This window comes from Thunnus albacares, chromosome 3 (genome assembly GCF_914725855.1).
Source record: "Thunnus albacares chromosome 3, fThuAlb1.1, whole genome shotgun sequence".
NCBI classification, from domain to species: domain Eukaryota; kingdom Metazoa; phylum Chordata; class Actinopteri; order Scombriformes; family Scombridae; genus Thunnus; species Thunnus albacares.
In genome coordinates, this window is record NC_058108.1 from 28,663,789 (window position 1) to 28,689,470 (window position 25,682).

The window sequence follows — 25,682 nt, forward strand, 5'->3', positions numbered from 1 at the left end:
TAAACAATCAATACTTCCCCAACAAGAGGTCAGTCCTACCCTCTTTCTCAAATTGGCTGGACACTGGGGAGCCTCGCTATTTCACAGGTCAAAGTTCAGTCAGAATGAGCTCTTATGTCAGTTGAAACAGGCGGGATCAATTCATGACCGGGCACAAACGGGAGGTGAATTTCAGTAAACCTGTGTCCCTTTAGCTGTGCACTCGTTACTAAGAATATTGTTTGATGTCTTTGTGTTGTCTGATTCTTGCCTGATGAAGGTCTTATGACCAAAAGTTTTTTATCAACCCAGTAAGAGCTGACTGGACGATTTGTGTGTGAAAATGTGTCTTGGTTAAAACTGGGCTAAATTTGGTTAAAAAAAAAAAAAAAAGAAAAAAATAGAAAAAGACTGTATCTCACTGTGAAGCAGATTCTAACTGCAGGCTGAAATAAAGTGACATGACAGTTACATGTAACCTAAATGTCTAAAAAACTTTCACTTTTCATCTCAATTTAGCTCAGTCTTCACCTACACAGCCACCAAGGCATAAATCCCCAAATCAGTGCTTACTGGCAAAATTACCAGTGACAGAGTACAGGATTTTATTACATTTAGGTCAGTGTCATTAGGAGTCTTGAGCTGCCAACTGCAGACATTTAAGACATTTCCCTCAATAAAAGGCAAGACTTATCCAGTGAGTTATCTTCTCTCCTGCAAATTTTAAAGCACCAACAACTAAAAAAACGAAGTTGCAAATGAGCTCCCTCTGCTTTTCTGTGCCAATATTATGTAAATTTCATCGTTAATCATCATCAGTCATATCAGACTCATTCAAGATTTTCGGACAGCTCTAAGTCTTAATATGTGCAGTGATGCTACAGCTTTGCTGGCACCTTCTGCACAAGGCTGTGTGACGCTTTTACACAGTGGACATGAAGCCAGCAAATTGACAGCTTCAAGACAATTTTTGTCCCCTTTCAGAAAGATGCTCGCGTGTCTGAGTGCAGGCAAGAAACTTCAGCTTGGCATGCGTGAAATCAATGTTTTCACACCAAAGGTTATGTGTTCCCTACAGCGACCGTCTTACACTGTGTCTATGTGTGTGTGTGTGTGTGTGTGTGTGTGTGTGTGTACCTGCAGGCCCTTAGCCGTCAGAGTGCGGGGGTTGGCCACATAAGTGTGTAAACGTCCATCCACTCCTCTCAGCAGGGGCTCAGAGTCTCGGACGTACTGCAGGTCTCTGGATGTCCTCAGGTCTACCACCTCCATGGACTGACTCACGTTCTGAACCTGACACACACACACACACACACACACACACACACACACACACACACACACATACACACACACACACACACGATTAATATTATGAGTGATTATTGTTAGTATCCTGCGTTGCCAGAAATGCTTATGATTTGTTTTGGATGCCACCTGTTATTTGTTTCCAAACACCTGTTGTGGTTTGGAATGGTATTAGATGAGAAACTTAAAGGGATAGTTCACCAGAATTACATAAAATATATTTTCTTACGTATACCTCATGGTATCTAGCCATGCAGATAAATTTGGGATCAATCTGACTGGGAGATATCCATCTTTCTGGCTCCACCCCGTTCCAGTGGAGATTACAGTTGCTACTTACAGCATTAAAAAAATGACATTTACTGTAGAAATTTCAACAGCAAAGTGTCCAGGAACGCTGTCCCAGTTACTCTACACTAACCTGCTTTTTGTGTGTGCATTCAAGATATGAATAACCAGGTGTCTCATGTTTCAAGTAAATGCTGTATCCAGAATGTGATTAAAACGCTGATAAGAGTAAAAACCAGGACACTCTTGTGCATGTAAATGCACTCAATGACAATGCCAACATGCTGATGTTTAGCAGGTCATATTTGCCAGGTTCACCATCTTATTATTGCGTGTTAGCATGCTAATATTTGCTAAGCTGAAACTGGTGGAAATGTAGTAAGTTTAGCAGGTATTGGTCATAAACCAAAGTACAGGTGAAGTAAAATTTTGACCTGAAGGAGGTGCCAGATGAAAAGTCAGGGGATCATCAAAGTCATTTGGATTCATCCTCGGGGGACCATGAATGTCTGTACAAAATCCCTGCCATAGCTGTTTCAGTGTGGACCAAAATGGTGAACAACCAACAGACATTGCCACCCATAGAGCGTGGCTAATACATATCACAAAAAACAAACTGTGTTCTTATAGGGACTATTTCTTTGGCAGAAAGTGGTTCCAGTCTAACCTGTTCACAGAGAGGTCTGTGGATGATCCAGAATAGAGACATTGATTCTGGAAAGACATGTGGCACCATAAACCTCAGATACTGATATCTCAAAATGGACTAATAAAGACAAAATACACACAATGATGATATTTCTCTTTGAAGGAAGTTCTCATTAGATCCATTTAAACAAGAAATTCTCACCTACACTATGTTGAGCTCTAAAGAAACTAACACTCCCACACTTCTTCTCATTAACCTTCCTGAATTGCTACCAGATACTTTGAATCTCTTTTGATATTGAACGGAAAAACAAATGTGAAAAAAAAAAATCCATCATAAAAATGACCCAGATATCCAGAAGTGATATGCAAGCAAACAAACAAACAAACAAACACTCAGGCAAAAACCCACCCACACATCCTCCTGCTGTAACACATGCTGGGGAGGACTGAGACGCGTGGAAAAATCAGAGCACAACACATGTAAACACACACACGCGCACACACGCACACACACACACACATACACGCACAGCAAGATCTACATGTCACTTCTAGAGACACGCTGAGTTAAATAATTTAAATAATTTATTTCTGATTGTGTTCATGTACATTTTCCTCACTCTTTATGTGTGAAGAGAATAGATTATGTAAAAAGAGTTGTATGTTATCATCAGTGTGCTGTGCTGGACTTGTACTTTGATGCCAATACAGGATATATATATATATGTCTCATGTGTGAGCCTTGCTGTAGTACCATGCTCAGAAAAATGTTTGCTGGCCTGAGGGTGTTCAATAATTCATCAACTTTTGTCATAAATCACTTTTATTTACCTCTGAGGACACATACATTACATTATGAGAAATGTGCTTACGCAATCGATGCATATCCTTACATAAACACACACACACACACATATATGCATATAAACATATATAAGAACACATGGACGTTCAAGCATACAAATAGTCATATAGAGAGCTGCGCTCTGCAATATGTAACAAAGTATTTCTTTCCCTCCCATCTGTCAGTATTTCCTTTGAGTTTAAACTCTTTTGGCATGTTGAATGACTGGGAGTCTGTAGAGGATACAGCTACTGATGTATCAGGAATACATCTGTCAGTGAAACCTGAGTGTGTGTGCGTGTGTATGTGTCTGTTCATGTGTGTTTCTGCAAGTGTCAAAACAAAGAGACAGTCCAGTGAATATTTCATTCCAGTACGCTGCCTTTCCCCTGCCACATTGTCATGCTGACCACTAAAACATGCAGGGATGCACTCACAAACACACACAAACACACACCTGTTCAGTCAGCAAGCGTAGTTGTCGACTCCGAGGGTCTCGTTTGCAGAGGTTCCGTGCAGGGGCGACCACCGTGCAAACACACCTGCCGTCAGGATCTGAAGCTGTGCTGTACACCTGCCAGCCCTCCTCTGAGCCCGGGTACAAACCCTGCACACAAACAGACTCTCTGTTAATGATATTACTGCATGAATATCATGAACGGATGAAGGTATTTACGCTATCAGTGAAATTCAAAGTAAATCATGTTTTTCTGTTTTGTTTTTCGCTGTAGCTCAAGGTTCAAGTTTTACACTGAATTGTGTGTTTTATACTGAATATATATTTGGCAGCGACTAATAATTCTTTTCTTTTTTTTCATTATTAATCTGTCTATCATCATTCCTGTCACAAATTTAAGAATCCAAGATAAGATAACGTCTTCAAATGTCTCATTTTATTCAATCAACAGTACAAAACCCAAAGATCAGCAGAGATATAAAACTGAGAAAAGCAGCAGATGCTCACATTTGAGAAGCTGGAGCGAGAGAATATTTTTTGGCATTTTTGTTTGATCAGTGATTTAAACGATTAATCGATTATCTAAATTGTTGCAGATTATTTTTCTGTTGACTGACTAATCAATCAATCATTTCAGCTCTAAATTTATATTACACTTCTTAAATGAATACTTAAATTCACATACGATTTTTATTGAACATAATCTGCGATTGCTCCAGCCACCCCTTATGACTTTTAAGGCATTTTTGTATATAAAAAAATCCACTCAATAATATAAAATTTTAAGGGTTTTTTGGGGGGTGTTTTTGCCTTTATTGGGCAGTCAACAGTGAAGTGGCAGGCAGGAAACAAGGGGAGGGAGCTGATATGACATGCAACAAATGTAGCATGCACAATATCCATTCAGCTACCAGGGTTTTAATGAGCCTGTAAAATCTATCTAGTACCCTCTTAATGTCCAAATTGCGCATTCTGTTGTGCATTTTCTAAATGTAACAAAAACATTTTTATAGGGAGCATTATATCGTTGGGACTCCTTGGGAAACAGAAACAAGACCTGGACAAGAATGATGAATGCACACACTTACTGTATGTTTCTATGTCTGTATGTATCACACACACGTTTTTATTAAGTTCCATGAACACTTGCAAGGATGTTATGGAATCCCTCAGGAAGTGCTTACCCTCAGGCTGCATACTAATCCTGCCTCCCACATACAGTATATGTTTTTAAAAAAAGATCCAGGAGTACAGTATATTCACTTTCATCATTTTATGTATATTGATATGAGGGTGAGATTGTAAAAATTGTAAGAATTAACATTAACATAGCAGTAAAGCATACTGTGCTTTTTTCACACATAATACAGTCACTGCTAAAACTACATTATATAACCCTTGAGGGTTTGCATGTTGCATTTTATCTTATTTTATTGTGTTTGCTTTGTTTTTGTTATTTTGTGTGAATCTGTTTTTCAAAGTGTAAAATGTGTGCTTCAAAGGGACCCAGTGACTCATACTACTGAAGCTGTTTCTTTTGTGCATTCTCTCAGCATGTTATTCAGGTCAGGCTTTAGTCAGAACGGTGGACACATATTTTCCTTAAAAACTGTTGCTGTCTAATTCTGTCATGCTGGTAAATCTCAGCAAGGTTTCATGATCTCTCAACTGGACAGGTATTGTGATTTAACTGTCCATTTACGTTTGCAAAAAGGACAGTGCACGCTCTTTGCACTTTATTGTACTTGAGTGCACCATAGATATCTGTGTGTAAATTGGATATTTCTTATTTGCAGCTGAAATCGGCTTTGACATCTCCCACATGTCTGTGTCCAGGAAAGCTAGCAGCATAACTGGAGAATTTCCACCCTCTGTATCAACAGCCGGAGCTGCTGTTCTCTCTGGCAAAAGTCACCGGCTCCCTAGAGCTCCCACAATTCTGCACACAAAATGATATCTACCCTATTCAAAGTCCAGAATTAATGAAGGACTTCTATTCTTGCTGCTACCATTTTATTTACATATTAAAAACGTGTCCAACTGACAGACAAGTTAATTTTTTTTAACCTTCATCATTTGATTTAAATGAAACAAAACATTTCTAAAATTAACTTTTTCTTCTTGAATATTATGTACGATTATCACTGACTCTGCACTTCACCTCAGGTCTGTGGAGCATTTTAGTGTCTTTGAGCTCATTGTTTTGGTTTCCTGGCCTGCAACTTTACTGTTTTGATTTACGCTAACTGCTCTCATTGCGTCGTTTTTGGCTGCAGCAGGAAGCTAAAAAAAAGCTAAAAGGTGTTTAAAAAAAAGACGGTATGCAGCATCATATGGTAAACATGGTGAACATGGTGGAGCCAGATATTTCTCCATACAGGTGGAGACCAAAAACAGCTACAAGAAATTAATGGATGGAAACACCAGAAACAAGACTTAAGATTAATGCTAATGTTGCTCCCTAGATGTGTTTGCTAACAAGTTTCCCATATTAACCTACTGGATGTCAGTGTTGTGTTTACAGCTTGTTTCTTCTGCCGCCAAGTGACCAAAAGTCAGTTATCGCTGGTGTTTAATCAAGGTGGATCGAGGTGATTTTTGGTCATTTTCACAATTTTTTATTAACATGCTTCTGATATTTAATTCTTATGGCCATGATTTTCATTTTTAAAATGTTTTGTTGCGTAAGCAATAATGCAAACACTTTTGAATAAGAGCAACATGGATTTGTTGAGGTGATTTTCAAGGCTGCAGCACACAGCAAGACACATGCATTTATGAGGTACTTATTAATTGTTCTAAAATACCACCTAGGTTGTTATATAATGACACGTGCGGAGGAACATTTTCTTTTTTAATTTTTTTCTTTTTTGGGGGGTTATTTGGGACCTCATTAAGTAGCACTGAGGCAAGTGCATTTTTTCCCTAGGGTGTGAGCGTCGGACCCAAGTCACAACACATTAAATTAGAGAACAAGTGGAATCATGAGCTAATTTCCGTGAGTTTTAACCAGGTCTCCAGTTTGACCTACTTGGTGTTAACATTTCAGAACAATGCAAAGGCACAGCTGAGCTCAATCTGACACACACCAACCTGCCACAGTAATCTGTCTGAGAAACGCCAGTAGACGAGCTGCCCTACAAACCCTGAAAAAGAATAACGACAAAGGAGGAATCTGGGAGGATGGAGGGAAGGGGAGGTGGAGGCCTGGAGGGAAACATCTGATAAATCAATCAGCTGGGTTTGGTGTGGTAACCTTGAAGTCTTGTTCACTATGAAGCTAATAGAGGAGGGGGGGGGGGGGGGGGGGGGGGGTTAAAGAAGAGGACATGCATGGGATGAGAATATAAGCATCGTTTGTGCCTACTGCTCGATGTAATTAAACACAGGAGGACATACGGCACCTAAGGGCTCATTTCACACAAGGGAAAAATAATAAAAATCTACTCAACTGATCGAGATCAGTGTAAATAGAGCGAGAGTACAGAGCTAAATTCCTGCGAAAGTTATTCAATTAGAGGCAGTAGGCAAAGGAAAACATACTATAGCCTACAAAAAATGTGCATAACAGCAATTTCATACACAAAAACCTAAATGTCTGTTTAAATGTTGTCATCTAGCTCAGTGATTTCCAACCAGGAGTACTTATAATTTGCCAGGAGGGACATGGAAAGATTGTGGAGTAGCTCAGCTAACTTGAAAAACTAAATCTACATAATGAGTCAGATGTAACACCTGAACACTACAGTACATTGTGTGTGATTGTAAGTGTGTTGCCAAGCAAGCAGGGAAATCTAAGCAATTAGCTAAAAGTAATAGAAAAACACTTAAAATAGTTAGCTCCAAGTAATGGATAAAAGGTTAAAAGACAGATCAAAGTAATGGATAAATAGTTCAAACATATAGCTAAAAGAAATGCATAAATAGCTCAAATAGGTAGCCAAAAGTAAAGAATAAATAGCTAAAATAGATGAGCTAAAAGTCATGGATAATGGTTAAAAGATAGGTACAGTAAAAGTAATGGATAAATAGTTGAAACATCCGGTTTCTGCCACGCCAAGTGCAGTTCAGTTTAAAACTGCGGTAGTAGTATGAACGCACACTTGACCAAACCAACCCAAATACTGACAGTTCAATTGTATGAAATGAATATTGTAACAATATACACTTTTAGTTAATCAATAGTGTTAAATAACATCCAGTTTAAAATCAGTTTGAATGAACACATTTTGAACTTGATGGGTGGTGTCAATGAAAGGGAGGAACTGTGTTTGTGAACCACAACTGTGAATAAAATCATACTTTTATTCACACGACATCAAACTGATGCACAATGTAACAGCTTCAGAACTGTGAGATTTTCATTCTATTAACTGTCAATCATCTCCTGAAATAGCAACACTGCATCTTTGACTACTCCATCTGTCCTCAGCTAGTTCTTGTGTGTGTGTGTGTGTCTTTGTGTGTGTGTGTGTGTGTGAGTGCGCCTGTTGTTGTGTGTAGGCGTCTACTTGCATGAGACTGCATGCACTTTGCTGAACTTGCAAAGTATTGCCACACAGCAGCTGTGAGTTGCCTCTCGAGCCAGAAAGCTAAATCATGCAAAGCCTGAGAAGGGACAAATACAAAAGCATTCACTCACACACCTATAGACCCTAGACCTGAGCAATTAATAGAAATTTTATTGAAATCGTAGTATAGCCTACTAAAATTTCGAAATTGCAGGAGGCACAATCTCTGTTCAAGTCAAAATACCATTTTAAATTAAATATTGTCATGTTGTAGTGTTGTCCTGACCTACACATTATATTCTACAGACTTAAGAAAACATCTTTGTTTGGTACAGATCTCAAATCAAAATCATACCATTTTAAAATGTTTTTCAATGAAAATGAGAATAATGATGTAAAAAGGATCATTCCCTCTAATATTGCAAATCATATCGCAATTGCAATATCAGTCTAAATAATCGCACTTAGATATTTTTTCAAAATCGTTCAGCCCTAATACACACACACACTCACACACACATATATATACAGAGTTAAGAGACCTGTGTGTGTATTGGTCCAGCATCTACATGTCTAGGGTTGCCAGGGTGTTGCTAGGGCAACAAATCGCTGGCTGTCCCATGGGTGAGTCAGCCTTCCCCAGGAGAAATATCACCCCAGTAAGTCAGAGAGAGAGCAATCCTATTACCCCTGGATGTGTGTGTGTGTGTGTGTGTGTGTGTGTGTGTGTGGGTATATACTATACATGTGTACTCTATGACTCATATTAACAGAAACAGTTATTTATTTATTTATTAGTACTATTTATTCTTCACATTAGCGACACACTGCTTTTTTTTCCAGCTTTGTTCTAAATCTGTTCCTCTGTGCATCTTTTCTTTTCTGTGCCTTCTGTGCTTTTCTGCACCAGTGAACAGATCAAATATCTGCTGCATGTAGGCTAAATGTTCCTCAATGTGTTGATCCCTAAATTTGACTCTTTTTCCTTCTAATTCTCGATCTTCTGTGCGTTTTCTTGCAACCACAAGCAGCAAATTTCTCAATATCAAATGCATTGCATGTCACATTAGAGAGATTATTCGATATGCACTGAGAGTGGGTGTTGATGTGTGCAAAACAGCTGACAGAAGCATGTGAGGGAACATTAAAAGAATAACTTCAGATGCGGGTTGCCAAAAAATCTGTGCTATTTAACTCACTGACTACAGATTTTAAAGAGTGTGAAAGATGAACTTCTGATGACAAAAAATATGTCCAAAACACATTTGTTCCATTTGTTTTGAAAATAAATAAATTATATATATATATATATATATATATATATATATATATATATATATATATATATATATATATGTGTGTGTGTGTGTGTGTGTGCGTGTGTGTGTGTGTGTGTTTGTATATATATATAGAGAGAATACATACACTGACGATCCGCTCATGTGTGCCGTCAGGGGAGATTACGGTTCCATTGAGTCCAACCAGGGATGGCAGAGTCTGGGACATCCAGTTAGTTACCATAGCCATAGTGCTGAGCACCGCGCCAATCTTTAACATGGGAACACTCATCCTGACACACACACATTCAGACACCACACACACACAAACAGAAACTGTGCCTGGCCCTCTCACACACAGTTCAAACTGTTGACAGCGGTCATGCTAAAAACGGCAGGTAGACAACATGATGCTACAGGTAAAACGTTGTATACAGTACATGCTCAACAGTTTTTCAGCTCAAAAATCCAAAATTCAGCGTTTTCTGATAAAAACCACAGCTTGGGTCGTCCCACTGCTGAAGTCTCTGCTCCTACACTGCCACAGGTTAAAGGATAAATCCTGGAGCACAAGACACTCCAGATGCCTCCATGTGAAGAGTCCAAACATCCAAAGCACAGCTCAGTCTGCAGGAGATGCTCCTGGAAACAGCTGGGTAGGTCCTTCTGAGCTGGAGCCTATGTGTGTGTGTGTGTGTGTGTCCTGGACTCCCTCCTCCGCCTGGCAGTAAGACGCTGAGGCTGAGCCAGAGCTGCTCTCTTATTTATCCACTAACTCTCTGGCGCTTCCTCCCTCCACCCTCCCTCTCTCTTTCTCCCTCTCTCAGACACACTCCTCCATCCCTCCCTCTCACTCATGCTCTCATCTATTCTCTCAACTTCTTAATAAAATGTGCACACTCTCCTCTTGAAAATATTTGCTTAAATGAACAAGCGCATAACATGAAATATGAAGTAATATCACAAAATCCCACACAACATTTATCCTGTTTTCTCGCTGTTACTCCTTTCCTCCTCATTTCCTTTCATCTAATTTTCCGTTTCACCTTCATTGCAGTCAGCCCCTCCCTTTCTTTTTCCTCCCTGTCCATTTTTCCCTTCCTTTCTTTGATATTGATTACATGCAAACGCCTACATGAAAGCACAATGCTGTGGATTGACCTGTCCCTGGTCTGTGTGTAGTTGTGCTTTACGCACATTGCAAATTGATGTAACACTGCCACCATGTGGCTCCCACCATCAAACTCTTCAAAGTCTGCAAGCTGATTCACACTAAATTTGATCAAAACTTGAGAGGAAGATGCTTTATTTGATCTGCAGCTGCAGCGTTTCCATGGAAGCAACACACTCCCAAAATAAAATAAAGACAGTGTTGACAGTTTTGAGAGGAATGTGTTTATGTTCCCAGAAAAATAAATTAAAATATTTTCTACCTGACAGAAAACTAGTTAGGAAGTATTTTGATAATCAATTAATGGCCAACCATTCTCTGGTTCCAGCTTCTCAGTTGTGAGGATTTGCTGCTCTTTTTTAATGAATATCTTTGGGTTTTATTGGGTGTTATTTGGACAAAGCAAAACATTTGATGACATCAATTGATCATGAAAAAATCGTTATTTGCAGCCCTAATAAATTATATTAAACAATTTTTTAAAATTGGGTTGCTGTGTAACTATAACATTGTTTTTCGGTTCCCACAGACCTGCTGTATATGCAAATATGTTATAATATATAATATAATATATAATCATAGTTTTTTGAATATTTCTTCTTCTGACCTCATTAAAACAGAATATGTTCAGTTTTCAATCAATCAATTTTTATTTATATAGCACCAAATCACAACTAAAGTCATCTCAGGGCACTTTTCACATAGAGCAGGTCGAGACCGTACTCTTTAATTTACAGAGACCCAACAATTCCCCCATGAGCAGCACTTGGCGACAGCAGTAAGGAAAAACTCCCCTTTAACGGATAGAAACCTCAAGCAGAACCTGGCTCTTGGTGGGCGGCCATCTGCTTTGACCGGTTGGGTTGAGAGAGAGATAGAAAGAGGGGGGAGGGAGAGAGGGAGGGGACAGACGGACAGAATAACAACAATCATAACAATAACAATAACAGCAGCAATAGCAGTAGCAATAGCCAGGGAGGGATGCCAACAGGACTTGCCCTTCCTTTTGCCACAAACTGAGTTTGTACTTTTGATGAAAGTGACAAAGTAATTAAATGTGCTAAAAGCATTGCTATAGAACTGCAGCAATTAGTCAAAATTAGTCGCCAGAATCAATTAATCGTCAACAATTTTCATAATTGAATCACCATTATAAGGACTAGTGTGTAGGATTTAGTGGAATCCTGGGTGAGGTTGTACATTGCAACCAATTGAATACCCCTGGTCTCACCCTCCCCTTCCAAGCGTGTAGGAGAACCTACTAATTAAAATATATGAACATTATATTCCATTTCTGCCAATAGAGCTCCCTAAATCTTACACACTGGTCCGTTCAGCTTTTTTAAAAGCAAAAATGGCAAAAATTCACTGGGTCCAGCTTCTGAAATGTGATTATTTGCTTGTTTTCTTCGTCTTCAATGACAGTAAACTGGTTGTTTGGGGTTTTGACTGTTGGTCAGAAAAACTAAGACATTTGAGGACATTAATTTGGACTCTGGGAACTTGTAATAGACTTTTTGACTATTAACTGATATTTTATAGAGCAAATGATGAACCAATTAATTAAGCAAATAATTGGCAGTGTGAGGTCCCTCTCTTTGCCTTCTGCTTGTGAGATTGGTTTGGCTTCCTGGCTTAGGAGCCGATAGGAAGTGTTAGAGAGGAATGTACCCAGGTGTAGGTAATATCAGGAAACTACCTACACCTGGGTAGTTTAGCCTTCAGCCAACTTAAGTGGCTTCCTTTCCAACCTTTTTCTCTTCTCTTCCTCCCAGGCCTCCACCAGCCATCTGGGTTAGGGTTTTGTGTTTTCTTTGCACACTACACTCATCCATACACTGCAGTCATTACTGACCTGGCTGACTAAGATTATTATTATGATATAATTTTATCTTAAGTTGACAATAATTGTCATTTTAGAGGCTTATGTGTGATTCCTGTTTTTATCACTGACTCTAAGCCAGTTCATTAAGTGATAATAAATGTACAATATGATAGACAGATATTGAGCATATGAAAATCACTGTGTTTTACAGCTGGGGTCTCATGAGACCCAGAACAGAAGTAATGAGTCATTTTCCACATCAGACTTGTGAAACATGTCATCAGGTCAAAATAATGTTCGTAAGCAGTTCTCCTACAATTAGGGAAAATAGTATCAAGCTTATAAAAAGTATGCTAAGTACAGTTTTTGAGCTGTTAAAGAAGGCCCTGGGTGTCCATGACCCAAAACAGAACATTAATTGCTGTGGCAAGATGAACAACTACAAAAGAACATGCCTGTTCTCTGCTTTACGCCTGAAGCGATTATGTGTCGACAATTTAACTAGCCAGTACTAAATGTTTTATTGTGCCTTTGTTCTCATCAGCGGTTACATGCACATGCCTTCTTGTTTCAGTAAAGAGCCCCCAGGATACACATGGATTATACATAAAACGCCCCTCAGCGAGTACGTTGAACTAACATGAATATTTCAATCAGCAGCACTTAGGGATAACACAGTCATCCAGAGATGGAGGGGCACAATAGAGGCGACATGACAACCTAGCTGTGTGAAACACCTTCAGGATATTTATGGTCACTAATTCAGGTAGTACCCTTTCTGTATTTCTATTTAAAATATATAATAATGATAATAAAAATAATAAGAAGAAGAAGACATTTTTAGAGAGCAAAACAGCAAAGCAAAGTTGTAAAATACACCATAGAACATAACTAAAAGAAAATAATCAACCATAACAATAAGCCATAAGAAGGCGCAGTAAAACCAACAATAAAAAACAAAAATGATGGTGATTTCTCTAAACACAGTTAAGAGGAACTGGAGGGAAGACTCTGAAGATGTCGGTCTGAAATATTATCTAGTCCTTTTTATGCTGTGGACCCATGAAGCATTTCATTTCTTTAGACATGCTGTAGTAGAGGCTCATATTTTCACCCTGGAAAGCCAAATTTCTATTTACTTTCCAGGGTGACAGTAAATGGAAATTTTAAACAAGACATGTTTTTTGAGAGATACAAATATCTTGCCCATGCAACAAAAAGGCATGCCTTAAATAAGAGAGAAGCTTTTTCTATGCTTTGAATTCCAGCACAGTTTAAAAATTGTCATCTGACAGAGAGCACTTTATCTCTCCATAGGGTAAGATTACAAATTAGTCTCCAAGAACTTTTTCCCTGGACATATGATGTAAAGTTGGACAACTGCAATCATTTTGGGAGGTCTGACATCAACAAGAGTCACACTCCATGCCTCAAGACAGGGATAAAGAGTTGGAGGTAGGGGCACAGTGTCTTCTTACCTTACATGAGCAGACAGTGAACAGCAGCTGGAGGAGCCAAAGGGCTTCAGGTGGACCCATCACCATCCTTCTCTCGCCTTCAGGTCTCCCTGATCTTTACCCAGGTTTGGCTCACACCAGGCATAAAAAATGAAGCACACACTTTGACCCCACAGAGCACTTCAGAGAGACTCCAGCGTCTACTTCAGGTACCACTGGGGCTGCACCCCTCCCTTGCTTAGCCTTGGGGTTGTGGACTACTGTAGTGCCTGGGCTGAAGTGACTGAATCCCCTCTGGCTGTGGAGGAACACAGTCCTGTTGTTGGATGCATGCTGAGGAGAGTCACTCTGGCGCTGACTGAAAGGACAACTGTCTCGGAGAAGGTGAAAGAGGGGGCGTAGGGGAGGAGGAGTTGCCAAAAAGGATGATTATCTGTTACGTCAACACAGGCAGTGGATATACAGTTAGTTAATGGGTGTGTGCATGCATTTGTGAGTGACAGATTACATGTGAGGTAGTGCTGTTGGTTTTGGCCTCATGAAGCTACACTATAGAACTAGTGTGGAAATAGATTATTGAAGATAAGTTTTAACAGTTTTGTTTAGAGTTCAGTGTTATACAGTGTAACAATAGGGCTTACTTATAATTTTTTGGAGCTGAAACAATCTGTCGAGTAATCGTTTAGTTGACTGACAGACAATAAATTGGCAACTACTTTAATAATCAATAATGTAAGTAATTTTTAAGGCAAAAATATCAAACATTCCCTAGTTCCACCGTCTATTTTATATTGTTTTCAATTATTTTTAGGTTTTGGACTGTTAACTTAAATTTTAAGAAATCGTATTGTATTTTTCACGATTTTTTTAACGACTAATCAATTAATCAAGTGAATAATTGACTCATAAAACAACAATGGAAGTAATCTTTAGTTGCAGTCTGATGGTTGTGCCTTCGTAAGCTGCTGGGCAATAACATTAAATCATTATATATTTAATGCAATATTTATTGTCTTTCAGTGGCATTATATCTTAATGATATGATTGTTGTGATATTGTTGTTGTTTTTTTTATTTCAGAAGTCCAAATTTGTAATTTCAAGCACATTGTAGCAACAAAATTTGAAATGTTGAAAAATCTAACAAAATTGAAAACTGCCTCCAAAAAAAAAAAAATTACAATAAGTGGACCTTATGCTAAGTTTTTTTGACAAAATAATTCAATATTGTTTTACACATGTTAAGAGTTTTGCCTGAAGTAAAGCTTGTCTGAACCCAACTCATCACACAGAACATCAGTTTGATTATTTTACATGACTTTTTAATACATTTAACATGCATGATATCATTATCAGGAAAAACATTGCTAAATATATTATTATCAATATCACAATATTAGTTGCAACCATATTGTTTTGTCCTAAATCCCTGTAACATAAGATGTGCATTAAGCTAATGCTAGCACCAGCATCTTAGGAGAGGACACTAACTTTCCCAGTAAACTAGTGAACATGCAGATCTTTCACATGTAACATTTAACATGTTTAAGTGAATTTTTTACCTACTGGTTGAAGTCAGGGAACCGCCAAGGTTATTCTTTCATCCTTTAAAGACTAGAAGTTTATGCTGCACTGTTCCCATCAAATTGACCGTTAGCTATGCCACGCCCCCTAGTTACTGTTGCTAGGCTTGCCAGGCTCATATGCAGTTAAAAATGATAATGGGTAGTTTTACCGTTAACATTTTGTTTATAATTTTTAGAATTATGAGTCCTTAATTTTAGACAGGGGTAGACAAATAGATGCTAATCATTTCTAGCTAGCCACTGTTAATTTGTTGGCTAAAGTGACAATTTTATTAGCTGTAGGTTAGCTTAAGACAGGGATTAGAGTGATGCTTTATTGTTTGTATCTTCAAATAGTATGCCTCACTTTTAACACTAGAAGAGCAAAAGCTTTTAGTATGAGGAGGACTAATATAACTACCTTTCATTTTTATATTTTCCCTGTGGGGATTGTCTTCTATTTTTCATACATAGACTGAAAAGGATAAAATTGAGTACTGCTGCAACAATTAATTGATTAGTTGCCAATTATTAACTATTTTGATAATTGATTAATAGTTTTGAATCATTTTTTACAAAAGAAATGTCCAAAAGCCTCTCAAATGTGAACATTTTCTTGTTTCTTTAGTCATCTGTGACAGTAAACTGAATATCTCTGAGTTGTGGACAAAACAAGACATTTGAAGACGTCACTTGGGCTTTGAGAAACCGTGATCGTCTTTTTTCACCATTTTCTGACATTTTATGGACCAAACAACTGATCGATCGAGAAAATAATCAAAAGATTAATTGACAATGAAAATCATTGTTAGTTGTTGCTCTAAAACTGAGTGATGTAGAACTTCCTCATGAAAGGTATAGGGTTAGCTGAAAGAGTAAAAATATGCTTGCTCCCACTCTGGGTGTAGTTAAAAATGATGGGACTGACTTTCATGTCATTCTATCTATATTTCATGGCTGAAAATTAGCGGCTAAACAATCCAGGATCAGCTGTGTTCATCTGCTCCCCCTCATTAAAGTTTTAGTATCATTGGAAATGTCCCTGTTAGATGTACTGCAGATGTCACGGCAGACAGCAGAACAGAGAGAGAGAGATATAAGGGTCACCAAATAGGGTGAATGAAGGAAGAGTGAGGCAGGGAGAGAGAAGTATTAATGATGTATGCTCAAGCTGCAGCGCACAATGAATACAGAATACTTGCACACTTCACACACACACACACACACATACACACACACACAGCCCCATACAATTCTACTTTGCGGAAACTAATGACAAACCTGGCTTCATGCCAACCAAAAGTCAGTCCTTTGCCCAAAATCTGGAGATCCTCTTTGACTCAATTTTTTTTTTTAATAATACCAATATCAAAAAGATCTCTGGTCCTGGTGACCTGGAAAAAAAGTTATTCATAGCTTAAATTAAACCTATCCTGACAATTTTAACTCCCCATATTGTACAAAAGCACTTTGGAGTTGGTTCAAAAAAGCAGTTGCTGGGCTTTTAGCTGAAAGTAAGAGCACATTGCAACCATTTTTTATCATCCCGCCACTGGCTTCCAGATGCTTTAAAAATATCATTTAAGATTAACTGATCAATTACAAGGCATTAAATGGATTGGCCCTAACCTTTTCCTGACCTTCAAGGATAAGGGTGCTTAAGAAGCCATCTGGTGCGGTCATATATCACTCTACTTACATCTTTTAAAAAATGCTTTTAATTGACATGCATTAATATGTGGTCATCAATCACCCTGTAACCATGTTAAGAATAGTGTAATTTAAATATTTGTAAAAACAGATCAAAGTGCAGACCTAACAAGACTAGAGTCTAGTGCCATACCAGCTCTGTGAGGCTGTAATGCGCAAAGTGGTGCTTTGAAGTAAATGCTAATGCCAGCATACTTACATGCTCACAATGACAACAAGAATCACCATCTTCGTTTAGCGTGTGTAGGGTTACAACTAACAGTTATTTTCATTATGGATTAATCCGCTGATCTTTTTTTTTGTGTATAAAATGTCAGAAAATAGACAAAATGTCTGATATGATTTCCCAGATTCTTCAGATGTCTTGTTTTGTCTGACCAACAGTCCAAACCCCAAAGATAATCATTTTTACAAAGAAAAGCATTACATTGTCACATTTGAAAAACTGAAACCAGGACATTTTTGGCATTTTTGTTAAAAAAAAACCAAACAAACAAACAGATTCTTCGATTATCAAAATTACATTTTTGATGGTGCTAGATGAAAAGTCAAGGAATCACCGGAGTCAGAAGGATTCATCCTCTGAGGGGCATGAATGTTTCAGTCTAGTTGATGTTGAGATATTTCATTGGGTAAGTGATATTTAGACTTGCTGGTGGTGCTAGATAAAAAGTCAGGGTATCACCAAAGTCATCAGGATTCATCCTCTGGACACCTTTGATATCTGTACCAAGTTTCATGGAAATACAGCCAAGATATTGAGACGTTTCACTAAAAAACAAAGTCAGTCTCATGGTGGCGCTAGAGAAAAAGTCAGGGGAATACAGTATGTAGAATCAGTGAACTTCATCCTCTGGGGACACTGAAAATTTGAACCAAATGTCATGGCAGTCCATCCAATAATGGTTAAGATATTTCAGTCTGTAGCAAAGTGGTGGACCGAGTGAGCAAACGACCAACATTCCCATCCAAACAGCGAAAGAAAGCTAATAAATAGAGCACACTCCCTGGGTGGAGAGCGTTAGCAGCTGTGTCTGTCTGCTCCTCAAACCTCTTTGTTGGCTTTGCTCAACAAATGCATTCAATAAAACTAAATCTCATCATATTAACTTAAATGTACATTATGTACTTTTATTAAAATATGTTACTCAGTCACTTGCCAATACAAATATGCATAGAAAGACCTTGAGGCAATCACATACCACAGTTTGGTTTATGTTGAAAAAATATAAAACACAGCTTCACAATATAAAAAAAATGCACTGCCCCAGTTCCCTTTTACAAAGAAATGCACTCTGCAAGGAGCTACATAATAGCACCGTGATGAATTACACTCCAATATACATCACATAACAGATAATTATAACAACAAAATGACAACAACAAACAAAAAAGTTAACAACACAACAAAATGAGGTTTGATAACACAGAACAACATGTTGCTGAAATATGGTGTATTTCTTAAGATGATTCACTTGTGTGTGATTATGTAAAAATGTGAACTAAGTGCATAGATCAACAAATGTGTAACCAGACATGGATGCTACCACTCACTCCTTCAAAGAGGAATGACAGAAAGAAAAAAACATGTGTAACTGAGGATATGGTTGACAGTCAATACATTTATGCACTGCTCTTGAAAACACAGTATGTGTGTCAGTGGTGAGAGGTGAATGTACCAGACAGTCTGAGTGAATCAATGTGTGTATGAAAGAATCAATGTTTAGATGAAGGAACACTGTTGTAGGTAAATCGACTTATAAATATGTGGCACCAGGTAAGTCTTGAATGTAGTTTTCTCCCTGCATGTAAAAAGTGTCCGTGGCTCTTTTTCCTATTAAATTACTCCTGTTGTTGGCTCCCATGGTTTGATTAACCGTTGTAGCAGACTGGGCCAACTTGGAAACCAAATTTCTGGTTCCCCTTTCCAAAATCGGATACAGCCACGTCGATGATGGGGAGCGTGGTGGACAGCGGAGCATCAAACTCCAACACCGTCCTCTCCTGCCCTGAGCGTGTCTACAGCAGAGAAACACAATTGAACAATCAAAAAAGACAAACAAAAGGCGTGTGTATGTTCACACTCAGACATATATATCCGTGTCACTCACCTGACACCCGTCGTACAGTGCACTAATGTAATGTGTGTTCTCGTGTGTCAGCTCCTCCCCGTTGCTGCCTCTGAAGCGCAGCGCGTGTTCGTGGCTGAATGTGGCAGCGTGCAGCCAGGCGGCGGAGTTGAGGCAGTGGTAGGTGAAGGTCTGCTTGGCTGTCGCGCTCAGCAGCTTCAGGAAGGTCAGCTGGACAATGTGGATTGGAACGCCGTCCGACCCAGAGTAGGAAAACTGGAGGGGAACACACACATACACAATAGTATAATGTCAAGTCCAAATTCAGTAAACAAGATTAAAAAAGTAAAAAAAGATATTTATTTATATTAAAACATGCAAGATTCAATCGGCCCCACTGACTACAAATAATGGTAAACAGAGGAAAAATCTCCCACAATTGCAACAAGGGTTTCAATGTAGCCCAGAATGGACCAGCACCTTTCTTCCTTCAGGCTTTGCTGGAGCAACACCCTTCCAATCTAACCTTGCCTGGAGCGTCTTTATAACATGTTTCCTGTTCTGGAGGCACCTGCCAACCCTTTGTTTTGTTGTTTTGTTTTACATAATAAGTAGTACTTATTATTATTTTAATTTGTGTCCCTCAGCTAACCAGTAACACTTCTTTCTCTCGCTTTAAAAAAATCTATTTATTTAGCAGTGGAGCAACAAGGATGAGAACCCTGACCCGCTTCCTACTCTTACATCACCTGTGTGTCCCGCGTTCTTCATTAAGTACTGTATGGCTTTCACGTGGATCTCAAATTTTGCAAATTTCACAAAAGTTTCACAAATGTTTGTCACTTGTTAACTACAGATAAATTTGTGAGTCTGAAGAAGTAAGGTGTTTCTTTTGACTAGTAAAACGTGTCCAAATTAACTCGAGAGGAGATCATCTCATGTTGCAAGTCGCTGCTTGTATTTTGCAAATTTGGTGAAACGAGCCTGTGTTCTACAACAGGGGGAGGTCTGTCTTTCCCAATATGGAAATCTGCATGAGGAAATTAGCTGAGGCTTGTGAGTAAATCAGAAAACGAGTCCCTGTAGCAGCTCCTGTACATCATCACTGACATGATCTGATTGCCACCAAATGTCTGTCTAGGTCTGTCATAATCATAAAAACTGAACAGCACTTTAAAAAACTCTGGATAGAAGCATCTGCCAAATGTTGTAAATGCTGCTTTGAAAACTCACACTATAAAGTGAAGAGCGCTTTTTTGATAATTCTACTCCTAATAGATAATTAAACTCCTAACTGTAATTAAGTTTTTTCACATATTAAGTCCTTTTTCATGAAGTATTCTATAAAAACACACTTACACACACTGAGAATCACACTATACCTGTTTTCCTTTCCTGAATTTACTGTACCAGGTGCCAGATTTTTCCCCTTTCCAGGCTGCTAGCTTCACCTGATGGCAAACAAACATGAATATCAGTGACACATTCATTGAATCAACACAAAGACGATGATTAAATAATGTTTAGTCTCTTTCTGAGAAATCATTGTAGCTTTTGGCAAAGGCTCCTGTTGGATTTGAACAGTTTATCAGATGGTCAACAATTGTGTGTGTATCTGTGTGTAAGTGTGTGTGTGGGCACGTATACTAACCGACTGGAACTTCTTGTCAGGGGACAGACACGTCTCTCCCTGTGCTGTGAAGTTACAAAACACCTTGAAGGAGTCTCTATGGCAACCCTGGTTGGGATCTATCCAATATTCACCTAGAGAGAGAGAGAGAGAAAGGAGAGGAGGGCAGAAGGGTCAAAAAACTCAAGGTTAAAAACACAGTCGACACCAAACACAACATACAAAGAAAAATCAAACAGATGCAGATATTAAAAGGAGAAGCAGACAGCTGGGAAGAGAGAGACGGGGAGAAAAAATGAATAATGCAGGCAGACAGCTAACAGATGGCCAGAGTCACAAGCTGATAAAGTACCGTTGGGGAGCTCTGGGTGGAGGAGCCAGAGCTCCTTGCAGGTGCGGGCGGGGCTGTGGTATGTTCCAAGAGGGTTACGCAGACCCTCCACCTCTACTTTCATAGAGGACAGAGATGCAAACACCTCCTCCATGCCTTGGCCCTCTTTCTCCTTCATCCATCCGTCCCGCTCCGCCTGATCCCCCTGCATCCATTCCTCCTCTCCTCCATCTATCGCCTCCTCCTCCTCTTCTTCAAGTGCAGCACCATCCACCAAGTTGTGGTTTCTCCTTCTTCGTCCTCGCTCTGGCAGAGGGGACATCCCAACCGCTGCCGATCCCTGAGGAAAGGAGAGGAGAGGAGGGGAGAGGAGAGGAGAGGAGAGGAGAGGAGAGGAGAGGAGAGGAGAGGAGAGGAGAGGAGAGGAGAGGAGAGGAGAGGAGAGGAGGAAAAAAGTGAAGGGAAGGAAGAGCAGACAGATACAGGTGGTTGAAAAGGTGAGAAAGAGAGAGGTGAAGTCAAACCGACAAAACACAGATGATGATGTTATAGCTTTTAGAGAGTAAATAGTGATTATATAGTGGTTGAATGTTTTATATTTCAGTATGCAGAACTCACTGGTGGTCCTGGAGGTCCTGCAGGTCCAATGTCTCCTCTGGGACCAATTGGACCCTACATACAAACAGACAGAAAGCAAGATGATCAGTTGAGGGTTGTAGTGGAGAGGTATGAAGCTCCAATGTGATAGCACTGAATGATTCAAATCAATAAAACAGTGAACATCACAGTTACCTGGTTTCCTTTAGAACCCTTTGAACCCATAGCACCCTGTGAGAGAGGAAACAGAGAGAGGATGAAAGATGTCCAAGTAATCTTCATGTTAACAGTGGTGTCATGTGTTTGTTCTACATCTAATACAAGGACTATCCTTTATACTTACAGATAGACCGGTGGGGCCAGGGGGGCCGGAAGGACCTGCTGGGCCAACTGGACCCTGATATTAAACACAAAAGACACAAAACTGTCAGATGAAGAGAATATCTGCTGGAAGTAACAAGGCATTAGTTGTTAGAATGAGATGGTGAAGATATGATGATGACAGCATTATTCAATATTTTCTTAATATCAACAGATGACCAAGAGCAAAACAAACAATATGTGTGTTAATGCGTCTCTCAAAACTTTCCAACTTCTTTTCCCTGCAAGTGGCATTCAGCCCCAACACCTAAGGCAATACATGTTGGAAAGATAAATTTATTGTTGTTTTCAACCGTTTCATGGGATTTTATGACAGAAAATAAGGAACACTGCCAACCTTATCCTTTAAAGATGTGCATGCGTGGTTTTAATTAACCTGCAAGACCCCCCCCCAAAAAAACAACAATCTACCACTTGTACATTATGCATAATGTGCACATGTCTCAAAGTTATTGTAACTTTCTGTAAAGTATCTGAAGCCTTTAATTGGATGATACCAAGGTGGGATCATTCCCAATTTATATAATCTCAGTAGCCTTATGATGGAATACTTGGCACCATGTTTATCGCGTGTCAAGCTGCTGTGCTTGTTTTTATTAACTTATTGATCTGAAATATGTTGAAATATGCATTATATAAACACAAACTTTCAGTAAGCTCTATTAATTAAATGATTACTTATTACCTTAATAAACTCTAATTACAGTCTACATGTCAGCATCTGTAAAAGCTTTGACAAATTGTCAGTTGTCTGTTAGCTAAACCATGCTGGTCAGTTAGCCCAGCCGCCTGCATATACTGTAGTCAGAGCTGGAAGAGCCTCTTATAACACCCCCTGTACGAGGACTGAGGGATCAGAACTGACACTATGTGTAGATATTGTCCATCCCAAAGAAGATAACATTAGGTCTGGAAACAGCTAAATGATATCAAACATGCTAATTATAAGGTTCTATGAAATTGAAGACATAAAGACAAATTGCCTTTTTTAAATTGCTGTAAAATTATTTTATTTTTGCAAGAATTACTGCCCATGAGCCAATTTTGTATTTATGCTCTGTTTACATTAATGTAGTTAAAGTGGCAATCTCGAAGATCTCCGGGGATTTTCATTAAATAAATGTCTGTTAAGTCACTGTCTATCACCGAATAAGGTAAAACAATGGTGATTGAGCCTCTAGCACACTGATGAAAGCCCTTGTATTTGCAGTATTATTAAAGAGTGTGATTATTACAAACCGGGTGTCGGTGGTGACTTTCCTGCCATGCATTCAAATCAGTGGATCTGATTAAACAAACTCGCTCTTCATTTGCTTGTGTGTGAATTGGCTTATTTTTTTAAAAGCTTACTCTTATTGACTTTTACTCACAAAGCTTTTATTGCATGTACAGTAACTGTCTCTCTTGTGCTGCGCTGTGTGTGCAGCACACACATGGAGGCCTGAGCCCCACCCCTCAGTGCTCCTCAGAGCAGAGGAGAAGAGACAATGTAGCGCGGCCATAAATGACAACAAAACATAGTAGAGACTCTCACACTGAGCTGAAATGAAACGGGTACACATACATTAGGTAAATAACAAAATAAACAGTCTCCGCTGCATTTTGCTGTCATTTATGGTCACGCTATATCCTCTCTATACTGCTCTCTTGTGTTTCAGTTCCTGCATACACAGCGGAGCAGAGGACAGTGAACCAGGTGAGTTGACAACAACTACACTTTTTACATTACTGTAAGTGCAATAAAAGGTTTGTGAGTAAAAAGCCAACAAGAGTAATTTGTTAACGTTATCCGCGCAAAAGAACGACACACCTGCAATTACCGATTATCGCCATATGGTGTCGCCAAAGAGAGTAAAACAGAGATCTTCAAGATTGCCACCACTGTACGTAAAACATACTGAACCATGACTCTAAAACCACAGTATGTAGCTAACTGTGAACTTTGCATACTGATACACACCTAACGTAATGACGGAGTCCTCTTAAGCCCCATGGTTTGATTTTGTGTTTCCATGGTGCATCATATCATATTACCACAGACAACTAATGAGGAAATCTGGGAACAGGTTGCCTACTTTGCCTGGTTGGTTGTGCAGGCTTGTGTGCATGTGTGTGTGTGTGTGTTTGTGCATGTGTATGTTTTCAGCACCTCATCTCCTTTTGGACCTGGTAGTCCCTGGTTTCCTGGAAGTCCTCTGTCGCCCTTCTCTCCGATGTCTCCTGGTGGCCCTATCAGACCTATCAGACCACCATGACCCTGCACAGGTGTCACAAATGAGATCAAACTCAAAGCTATGTCAACATCAGAGTGAGTGGTTATGTCTGTCTAGTATGAACGCACCTTGTCTCCTTTCTTGCCTGGGTCTCCCTTTAGTCCTGGTATTCCCGGTGGACCCTGAGAAAATGAGGATTATGACGAGATCAAACATAAATTCAAATGTGGCCAGTGCATAAAAAATCCACCAATTTCCTGCTCTCAGAGAAATAATTTAGAGATATTTATGCATTATATCATATATATTATGTAGAACTGATATTTGATGTATCATCTCACCATGGGACCTGGTGGTCCCGTCTGGCCAGGTGGTCCATTTAATCCCTGCTCACCCTAAGAGACAAACACAGAGATAGAAATTACTTTTTAAACTCCATCTTTTCATTTATGTTGCACTTCTATCAGTTAATTCTTCATTCTTGTTAAACTGTCTTACTGCAGGGCCTGGGATCCCTCTTAGACCCTGGAGGCCAGGCTTCCCAGGGTGTCCCTGGGCACCTACAGGCCCTGTCTTCCCTATGGGACCCTCCAATCCGGAAGCACCCTGAAATGGAAAGAAAAGAGTGTGACCTTCAGAAGCTGTGAGCTTTCAGAAGTTATTATTCAAAGAGTTGTTTCTAACTCTCACCTTTGCGCCTTTCAGGCCAGCCTTTCCTTCCTTCCCCGCTTTCCCCAAGTGGCCCTGAAGAACCGCATTTTAAAACATTTCAACCCAAATCTGTCATACAGATGCACTGATGCATAAACACACAATGTGAGAATCCACTGAAAAAACACCCCTACTTCATCCTAACAAGGGATGAGGTCTCAATATTGTTGTTAATTAAACAGGAATTATAAAATTCGGATTCTGAGTGCATCATAGCAACATGCAGGGACTGACACATGTACATAATAACACACATACCCTTCGCCCAGGAGCACCAGATGGTCCTGGTTCCCCTGCTGCTCCTGGTGGTCCCTAAAAATATCAAGCAACTGATTAAATTGTGAGCCAAGAATTATGATGAGAGCATCTTTAATGTTGAGTTTTATCAACGTCATTGGTGTCACAGTGTATGATGTGTGATGTAGAAGAGAGGAACTCACAGAGTTTCCAGGCTCTCCTGCGTCTCCTTTAGACCCAGGCAGACCATCCACACCCTGATGATGAGGAGAGAAAAAATGGTGGGCAAAGGAAAACTAAACTTCTTTTGTACCAGAAAATAAAGTTGAAGAGGTCTATTAATGATGCATTAAATTTATTAAGCATGACATCAACTGGTATTGATATTGATGATTCTGGCCCTAATTTCTTTTATTGCGAAGCGGTCGCAGGAAATGTAACATATTTGTCACCAATGTTAGAAAAATACAAA

At 39.3% G+C, this 25,682-nt stretch overlaps 2 protein-coding genes across 9 annotated transcripts in view; both read right to left on the bottom strand.

Moving 5' to 3' along the window:
• LOC122979779 (noelin-2-like) overlaps window positions 1-15,758 on the bottom strand; it is a 35,454-nt gene extending 19,696 nt beyond the window's left edge. The window contains exons 1-5 of one of the 6 annotated variants that reach the window (XM_044347508.1): window positions 15,333-15,758; window positions 13,790-14,138; window positions 9,464-9,608; window positions 3,528-3,677; window positions 1,117-1,272 (exon numbers count right to left, since the gene is read on the bottom strand). In XM_044347508.1, the coding sequence (XP_044203443.1) occupies window positions 1,117-1,272; window positions 3,528-3,677; window positions 9,464-9,607 (450 nt within the window). In that variant the 5' untranslated portion in view covers window position 9,608; window positions 13,790-14,138; window positions 15,333-15,758. Of the gene's footprint in view, window positions 1-1,116; window positions 1,273-3,527; window positions 3,678-6,620; window positions 6,792-9,463; window positions 9,609-13,789; window positions 14,202-15,328 lie in introns of those variants that run through there. The other 5 variants (XM_044347506.1, XM_044347507.1, XM_044347505.1 and 2 more) reach the window with 5 other exon arrangements.
• Window positions 15,759-17,557: 1,799 nt separating this feature from the next.
• The window catches only part of LOC122979780 (collagen alpha-1(XI) chain-like), a 45,741-nt gene continuing 37,616 nt past the window's right edge, over window positions 17,558-25,682 (bottom strand). For all 3 annotated transcript variants that reach the window (XM_044347511.1, XM_044347513.1, XM_044347512.1), the window contains 15 exons: window positions 25,414-25,467; window positions 25,232-25,285; window positions 24,953-25,006; window positions 24,761-24,868; window positions 24,604-24,657; window positions 24,391-24,444; window positions 24,199-24,306; window positions 22,012-22,065; window positions 21,864-21,899; window positions 21,690-21,743; window positions 21,093-21,411; window positions 20,762-20,874; window positions 20,493-20,561; window positions 19,153-19,386; window positions 17,558-19,060 (listed from right to left, as the gene is read on the bottom strand). In XM_044347511.1, the coding sequence (XP_044203446.1) occupies window positions 18,914-19,060; window positions 19,153-19,386; window positions 20,493-20,561; window positions 20,762-20,874; window positions 21,093-21,411; window positions 21,690-21,743; window positions 21,864-21,899; window positions 22,012-22,065; window positions 24,199-24,306; window positions 24,391-24,444; window positions 24,604-24,657; window positions 24,761-24,868; window positions 24,953-25,006; window positions 25,232-25,285; window positions 25,414-25,467 (1,512 nt within the window). In that variant the 3' untranslated portion in view covers window positions 17,558-18,913. The remainder of the gene's footprint in view (window positions 19,061-19,152; window positions 19,387-20,492; window positions 20,562-20,761; window positions 20,875-21,092; window positions 21,412-21,689; window positions 21,744-21,863; window positions 21,900-22,011; window positions 22,066-24,198; window positions 24,307-24,390; window positions 24,445-24,603; window positions 24,658-24,760; window positions 24,869-24,952; window positions 25,007-25,231; window positions 25,286-25,413; window positions 25,468-25,682) is intronic.